At 42.7% G+C, this 8,694-nt stretch overlaps 1 protein-coding gene across 4 annotated transcripts in view; it reads right to left on the minus strand.

Annotated features, from left to right (window-relative positions):
* Positions 115-8,694, minus strand: part of CASS4 (Cas scaffolding protein family member 4) — a 22,404-nt gene continuing 13,824 nt past the window's right edge. For 3 of the 4 annotated variants that reach the window (XM_021417197.1, XM_021417198.1, XM_021417195.1), the window contains 5 exons: positions 5,690-5,794; positions 5,152-5,295; positions 3,041-4,372; positions 2,172-2,231; positions 115-1,449 (listed from right to left, as the gene is read on the minus strand). In XM_021417197.1, the coding sequence (XP_021272872.1) occupies positions 1,036-1,449; positions 2,172-2,231; positions 3,041-4,372; positions 5,152-5,295; positions 5,690-5,794 (2,055 nt within the window). In that variant the 3' untranslated portion in view covers positions 115-1,035. The remainder of the gene's footprint in view (positions 1,450-2,171; positions 2,232-3,040; positions 4,373-5,151; positions 5,296-5,689; positions 5,795-8,694) is intronic. The other variant, XM_021417196.1, reaches the window with a different exon arrangement.

Here is an 8,694-nt window from a genome sequence, read left to right on the forward strand (position 1 = left end):
TGGAGCTGTTCTTTTCACAGACGCAAACGACAGCAGCAAACAGCTGCAAATACAAACCTACCCACCCCTTCTCAGGGTGAAAATACAGGTACACACTACCAAGAAAGGCCAGACTTTAAAAATTCAGATAAAACTTTAAAATAAATAAGAAGAATACAAACGGCACAGGGATAGGAACAGTCCGCACGGATGCTTACAGGGCCCACGTCACTGCTGCTTCACATCAGCAGCTCTGGGGGCAGAGGTGGTGACACACAATAACTGACATTAGGGAGAAGGTGGGATACGGCGGAGGTGCTGCACAGAGGCAGTGATGGAGGAGTGATCCCCAAAGCCGTGGGTGTCGAACTCCATGTCTGTCTTCTATCCATGCTCAGACAGCAGCTGAAGCGTTTCTGATTAACGGCTGTGAGATGCGGTTTGTCCTGCAATGCATTCACAATACTTGTATATCCAAGAGCTGCAAAGGCAACGCGTTTGGGAAAGAATAAAAAACAGATGTAATGACAAGATTGGAGTCAAGTGCTCCGGGAACCGCTGATGACGGTACACATAGCAATATATCACAACTTACAGAATGGTGCACAGGTAAATGTCAAGAGAGGCTTTGTATACTCAAAAAAAAAAAAAAAAAAAGAAGTAGGAAAATATATTTTCGTATAGAAATTAAAAAATAATAATAAATTAAAAAAATCAGGTAATTACATTTGCTCAAATACTCAGCAAAAATTCCTGCCCCAACAGTAAGAGGACAACGTTTCTAGACAGAGCCTGAACACCAGGGAAGGGAGCACACATTTAATTCTACGCATCCCTCCTGCACCTGCTGTTGTGTGTGGGTCTTCACCTGCTAGAGGTGCAGTGGTACCCAAGGGAAGCTGCCTGCCAGGCAGCAGAGATGCTGAGAGTCAGCACCACTGAGCTGCTCGTGCCCTTCAGCTGCCAAGGGAGCGACAGAAGAACTGTAACAACACAGGAATTCAAGTTTTGACCACTGCTCAAAATACTAACAATAATTATAAAAAGTGAAGTCACTCATTCTAACATTGCTCTAAACTGCTGTGTGTATTTATACAGCTCATCGTTTTTGTTCTGAAGTTCCCTCATGGCGTCTGCATTTGGATATTGTATCGCAGCATTTTTGGTGGCGAGTGCCAGGTTCTTCAGGAGGCTGCAAAACCGGCTGCTGCTGTGGAGAATGTCGCTGCGAGCCTCTCTCTGCTGCGTTTCCTGGCAGAGAGAATCCACTATCTTCTGTCCCACCATAATGATCAATTTGCTGTGGGAGATGAAGACTTCAGGGGGCTGGTTACTGCTCAGGCTGTTATTGAACACAGCAATGGCCTTGTGAAGGGCGCCGAAACACAGCTTGCACTGCTCCGGAACAACGATTTTTTTGGCAGAATCTTGCTGGCTTCGAACTGAGTTCTTTTTTGTAGATGGCAACACCTAGAAAGAGGGTTCAAAAGAATGGACTCAAGTTGTCAGCACTGTTTTTGTTCTTATTTGCTCTACAGCACGTTCTTCCATTCTTCCCATGTTTCCTCACTTAGAGGGAGTTTTGTTAGTTAACAGACGTCAAGCTGCCCCAGCCCAACAGGGTTTTTTGCCATCATTTACTTTCTGTGAAGTACTGGGCTTCAGAATGGTATTTGCACTCACTTACCTTTTCCCTGAAAAAACTTCACTGAGCACCATTTTAATTATGGATAGCACACAACATTCTATCGTTAAAAATCAACCCTTTATAGAGACTGGGCTCCAAGCTTTGTGATAGCAGAAAACATTTAGACCTGATTTTTAATGGTAATGACTACATGAGGGCCATGAATAACTAAAACTATAAAATAGTGAGATTCAGACCTAATACTAGTGCATTACTTCGAAATATTACCCGTCACAGCCTTACCCCAAATGAGACACAAAAGCAAAGAGATAAAGAACCATAGGAATTCAGAGTGGTTAATTACATTTAGGGAAATAAATCTTCTGCACAGCTTTACAGTGGCAATTAAAAAAACACTAATTGTGGGAAAATGAACAGAGAAAATAAATACATCTCCATGTATAGAGGTGGGCATCCAAACACAAAAATTATTTTGAATTTTAGCAAGCACAGAAATGAAGGACTGGAGCCCCCTGTATGTCATAGTTTTCAAAATCAGAAATACCTTTGGTTTTGAATCTGTACTCTTCTTTGACACTTCTTTACCAGAAATTATTTTCTGTGCCTGTTAAAAATCAAAATGAAAGCAAAATTGAAGTGGTTTACATAACATATTCAAATATAGATATGCTTTTTTCTTATTTCAGGGGAAACGTTTGCTGTGCAGACACCGTGCTACAGACTACATCGATCCATGCATTGGAATAAACTGCAGTTTTTTTTCTATTTAAACTTTTGTTTTTTTATTTAAACTAAACTACTAATCCTGTAAGAGCTAAGATTGAAAGCAACATCAACAAAACACAACATTTCCTAAATTCTAAGGACAAGCCAGCATTCCTTTGCAAAGCCAGTTAAGAGAATTAGCAGACATTACAGTAATTCTAAGAAAATAATCATTCTACCAAATCTCAAAATTATTCTAGCAAATAAATTGAATAATTCAGAGTAAGAGTTTAAATGTTAAATAAAAACATTGTACAGAACCATAATATATCCTAATGTATAAAGTCAGTATTTCTTGTGTTGTGATGTCAGAGTTAAGAAGTGAAACGTATGGGCAAGGAGAGAACTACTAGGTTAAAAAAAAGAACTACAGCCAAAAGCTGTCTCTCAAACAAATTTAAAAGGGCAAGCTGCAAATGTTGCTCAGTGTTGGCTGGCTGCGTGGAGAAACTCTCTAATACCAGTTCTCCTTGTTACTTGTAATTACTGATCATTTTACCCAGGTCATTGAAATTCTGAGTTCACATAAAGTCTGGAAAATAAATCGCAATGCAAATGGAAGTTGGCACTGACACAAGACAAAACAGGGCAAATGACAACATCTGCAAATAATCAAGAATGTAGATGATAGAATCCCACCCTACTAACCTGTAGTTGAACATATTCACAGTCCTCAGTGACATTTTCCTTTGTCGTCTCATTACTGCCTTGACTTGAGTTGGGTTTATCAGGAGCGTTTACTGGAAGTGAATCTATTTCTATTCTTCTTGGCGCCATGATTTGTTTTGGCATTTTATATCCTGGACTCACTCTTGGTTGCTTCATTTCTTGCTCCTTCTCATTCTTTCTGAAGAGAAGCTTTCCGTTGGCAATGATGATGGATACAAATCTCTTGAGATCATCCGGAATCGTGCGGGCGACCATAACAAAGCGATCGAGGTCATCCGGGTTGTTGCAAGGTTTCTTGAGGACCAAAACCTCTAAAGACCAGTTGCAGTTGTTTAGAGCTTCTCTTGTTTCTGTTAAGATTTGGAATGAGTTCATAAGAATTTCTAGCTGTTTTTTAATTCTGATCTGAAGATTATTATCAGTGAGGTAGGATGCATTTACCTTTAGGGCTCGAGCAAAGGCCAAGAATTCTCCAAATGATACTTTTATGTGATCAATGGCCCTATGGATTTCTTCAATGTTTTTCTCTAGGTGCTCTTGTAATCTCCACTTACTGCTCACGAAGATCATTAAACTCGCAACTGAGCTAGATACGCTGTGCTGCAATCTAGTCAGCGTCTCTATGGCCACCTCGAGGTCCAGCTTAATTTCTTTGGCAGGCTCTTCTGATGATGACCCAGAAGAAGACTCAGAAGAAGAGTTTGAGGATGTAGAAAGAGTGCTGTTTCTGCTGTCCACGCTAGAAACAGATAATCTGTCATGTTCTAGTTTGGTGTCTCTCGAGAGCTCTGGGGGAACATGGTATGCCTGGTTTCCAGAACGATTGCTGTTTTTTTCCATCTCTTTCTTGGACTGCAAAGCAGTGGGCAAACTTCTTGGAATATCATAGACATTCCCTCCAGAAATCTGATTCTCAGCATTTGGAGCCAGGAGACTTGGGGGTACGTCGCAGCTCCCATTTTGCTGCAAGAGGAGCACATCCTTTGAGGATGGAACGTCATAAAGAGGGATATCTGGAAATGTTAATTTCCGCTGTATTGGTGGCAGATCATACAATTGTGGATTTACAACACTGGCTTCAGGGTTTGTTGTTAGTGCCTTGTACCTGGCTGGGGGTATATCATATAGCACCTGGTTTTCCATGGAATGGACAGAAGGGTTTTGTTTTAATCCTGTTTTTTCAGGCGATACTGGAATATCATAAATCCATTCTGATTTCCGAGGATTTGGCAAAGTATTACAGTGGCCCCACTTTTTCTGAGATTTCTTCTCCGAAGCATCAGTTTCTCTTTTGGGAGGGACATCATACAGCTGCAACCGAGCACATAGGATTTATAAGCAGTGTTTTTAAACAAGAAATAAGAAACAGAACCAAATTCTCAGTGTGCAGATGTATGCAGCAATATCAACAGAATGATGCCACAAAAAGCCTAGCCCAAAATTTTAATTTCCTTTCTACAATGCACAGCCTGCAGATATGAAGGTTAAAATATTTGGGGCACAGGTAATTAAACCATGTCAAAGTTCTCTTGGATCCTAAAGCCAATCAGGAAACTTGAAATGTTTGGCACCTGACTAACGGAGAGTTTCCACTGAGGCATTTTCCTTGTTGTGAAGTTTCAGATCAGCCCTTTCTCCAAGGATGGTCCTTCTCAAACAGTGAGGAAGAGATGGGAAGCCCACCCCACCCCTCAGCACTGCCTCCAAAGTCAGGTGTGCTGTACTCTCAAAGAGTGGCAGGAGTAGGCTGCACACAGTGGGAAGTGTTTCTGTCTGCTTGAATACTGCTAATCAGACATTCACTAATGTGAGGTACTGAGTTTGCTTTTCACATTGTCATAAGGCAAGACATTTTGCAGCCTGCAGTGTAGCACGCAAATGCACTGGCAGTCTTAGCAGGTGCCCTGGCAGCGCAGGTGCCAGGCCTTACTTTTCTCTTTAGTATAAAGCACAAAGTGCCGCACTGAAGATGTGCTGATGTTGATGTTATCCCTGTGATTCTTGCTTGCAAACACCCATAGAGAGAGGTTCAGCACATGTACCTAACATCAGAGCAGATTATTCTGTCATGACCAAAGAGTCTTACTTACGTTGCCCACTGCCGAATCCTGGGTAACAGCTCCAGCCTTCTCTGAGCTGGATGGGACGTGGTAGAGCTGCTGCTCTTCCTGGAAGCGCTTGGGGGACCTGGCCGGCACAGAGCCCTTTCGTGTTGCAGGTGGAGTGGCACCACTCTGGCCAAAGGGAAAAGAATCAGGTTTCAATCCACATTAGAGCCCCCTGAAGGCTCCCTAGGTATTCAGAGATGTGCAGGTCACATACTGCATAGCTCCTGGTTTCTACAGTCTAGAGCAGGACTGTGGTAGTTAAACTGAAGGTGCTCGTAAGAAAAATGATGAGATTTCAGACACATTTCTTTGAATTTCTAACCAGTTCAAAAGAGAAGTACTTTGTTTTGAAGTTCCCTAAAAACACATGGTTTTCTGCCAAATTTTACAAAAAAAAAAAAAAAAACAAACAGGGAAACGCTCGAATTAAACCCTAAACCTTAAGCCATATTCTGAGGTTCTAGGGGAGGGAGATGGGTTGGGGACCCAGTGGCATGTGGGGCACTGAGGACAGACATACTTGCGTGAGTAGGGACTCCCGGCTCTTCATGGATGGGACATCGTACACCTCACTGGTGATGTTTGGCACTGAAGCCCGGCACGCTCTTGGAAGAGTAAAGAGGTGCTTAGAGGGGAAGGGAAAACAAAACAAAACAATACTGAGAAAACCACACTGGACAACAAGCTCAGGACATCTCTGAAAACTCAACTAGTTGAGAATGCCACTGCCATAGGATGCACTCTTCAGTGATTCCAAACTTTTAGCCTTTCACTGATGGTGACAAACTTGGTGTTTTTCTCCTTTGCTACCATTTCTGCTTTATTTCAGATAAGAATGGGCACATACGAATTAAAGAGAATCAGCAATATTAACCAAGGGAGGGAAAAGATTTGGAGAAAATTCAGCTTCTGTTGTCACTTAAATCTTTTGACCTCCCCAAAGCAGAACTGTTAAAAAAAAAAGAAAGCAGGGGGGTTTCCACTTCCTTGCTCTCACAGAGCCATCAGGTCAAGCCATGCTTCACAGGAATTACAGCAGCAAAAGGATACAGGCTGAGATGTGTCATTCTGTAGTTGTGAAGCATTTCCTCATTTGGATGAAATGAACACAATTACCTCGATGTCCTACCCAGTTCCTTAGAACAGAGAAGTCTATATGGGAATTATGTTATTTAGGCTAATTACAGGCTAATTCTATATGCATAAAACATTGATTTAAGAGCTGAGATCAGATCTGTGGCAGAAGTAGTTAACAGGCCAAGAGATGAATGCTGAGAAAGGTCTTTCATCAGCCTTGAAAATACTGACTTTCATTCATTCAACGCACGGTTAGCCTGGGTCTCCAGGGCTGGCTTACAAATGGAGCACTGCAAATATCTGACCACAGAAACACTGCTGGAGAGGAGGCATTGAAACCAATTGTTTTAAATTGGAGTTCACGTTCTCCATCCTAGAAGAGTTGCAGCAAGCAAATTAGGGGAAAGGCTGTAGAGCAAGAAGGTTCCAGCTTCACAGCTGCTTGCTGCATCTTTGTGAAAGCTCTTTACTCTCATCTAAAGAAAGGAAATGAAAAGTGAACACAGATCTCAGTGCTGTGCACCAGGAGCCACGTTGCTTGCAAAACAGTATTAACTGGCATTTTCCAATGGACAAACCTTATTCAGCAGAGGAAATGGACTATCACATCTTACCATCAATTATAGAGAAAAAAATATTTTAAAGTACTTTCAGTCTCAGTGAAGCCTTGAGCATTGGGCAGCAAGAAAAGTGTCAGTGTTTTTATACGGGGTGGAAGCATATTGGCTTCATTTTATTGCTTTCAGTCATCTCCCTCAAAGACTTAGAGTGGCTTTACTCAGCTGCTCAGGGAACAGCTGAGTGTGTTGGCAGCTTTGCCAGTTGTCCCATAGGATCTACACGGGGCAGTCACGATTGCTCCAATGCATCTGTGTGCACCCTGTGACCACCACGATGCAGTTGTTGTGGCAACAGCTGGGAGGTTGTGCAAGGGCCAGCTCAGCCAAAGCTCAACTTTGAAGTAGTAAAAGCAGGCTAGAACTTCTGTTTTTTTCCTCTTTTTTTTCCTTCCCCCTTTCTCTGGTAGAGTAAGCAAGGCATAGACTCGCAAAATTACAGACACAGGAAAAGCCGATGAGCTCTAACATTGGGCCACTCACACAAATGAAGAAATAGATGACATTCTCACAGCCTTGTTTGTTGGCACATCGTGGAAAGTTTGCATTGATCTCACTTCAGTTTGCAAGTGCCTTGCCTTCTTTGTGGTTAGGAATGTGGAGAAACTAGATCACAGCAAATGCACAAAAGTCTTTTGCAGTTATTGCTCAGTTTGAGCTTGCCATTATGGAAACATTACACGAGGTCTGGGTGTGCAGCTGAAGTGCTGAAAATACAGTTTTCAGTCACCAGAAATTCACCAAACACGTCTGTTTTCCAGCACCTTTTTGCTGCACAGAAGGAACTGGCACCTCATTCTGTAGCACAGCGGGAGGAAAGTCGGCCAGCTGCATCCCATTGATCAAATGCTCATTAATTCAGACTAAAGAGCTATATGGTTTGGGGTTGAACTTCTTTCCTTTACCAATTAACATTTTTAATGTGATTGTCGTACACAGAATAAAGAGCTACCCGGGGCTGAAGAGCTCATGGGACTGAACGAAAGCTTGCACTTGAACTCCCTCCACACCTGCTCTGTTTATCTTTTATTGTAAAAGATTCCGCATTAATCTCATGCTGAAGAAAGCACAAGGTTTTGATGATGTGACACTCAATGTGACAGTTAATCAAATCACATTTCCCACTCAGATGTTTCACCTGAATGCAAGGAACAGGGAGAAAGAAAAGACCAATGTCAGCAGTGGTAACGAAGCCCTGCAAAACTGGGTTTGTATCCCACACCACTAAGGGGACTGGTGACTACTCTCCTCCTGCACACTCTGCTCGCTGCCTCAGGAGCAGCAGCAGAAACGAACCAGGAGAGAATCTGGCTGGGGCCACACTCACGGCTGAATAGCTCTGTGTTCTCCCATGTACCTGAAGCAGTGCTGCTGCTTTGTGCAAGTGTAATGACAGCCTTCAAGGGAACGGCTCTCTGAGAAACCAGGAGAAAGGCAGCCTTGAGAGGGGATAATTTGTTCATTACAAATCTTCTTCCTGTGCGGATGACTGCAAAGAACTCCCTCTATGCACCAGGAGGCTCTGGGCAGATGCATGCTGGAGAGCAGCACGAAGGTGCTGCGTCTTCTTATTTTGGCCTCGGGGTGGGTTTGCAAATCGTTCCTAGATTCCTCCAAACAAATGGTTTATTCTGTACTTCCTGCCATACTTTACAGCCTTCTTAAACCGTCAAAAAAGGTGAGACTACAGAATATAGAGACTATAGTATATTGCCCAGATCAGCCTTTCTCTCACAATGCTGTGATGGAGTGCACAAGAATTTCCTAAACGCTCTTTATTTGGTCGACTTGGCTGCAAATTCCACTGGAATCTTCCACCCAACAGCCGTTC

The sequence above is a fragment of the Numida meleagris genome, chromosome 19 (assembly GCF_002078875.1).
Source record: "Numida meleagris isolate 19003 breed g44 Domestic line chromosome 19, NumMel1.0, whole genome shotgun sequence".
NCBI classification, from domain to species: Eukaryota; Metazoa; Chordata; class Aves; order Galliformes; family Numididae; genus Numida; species Numida meleagris.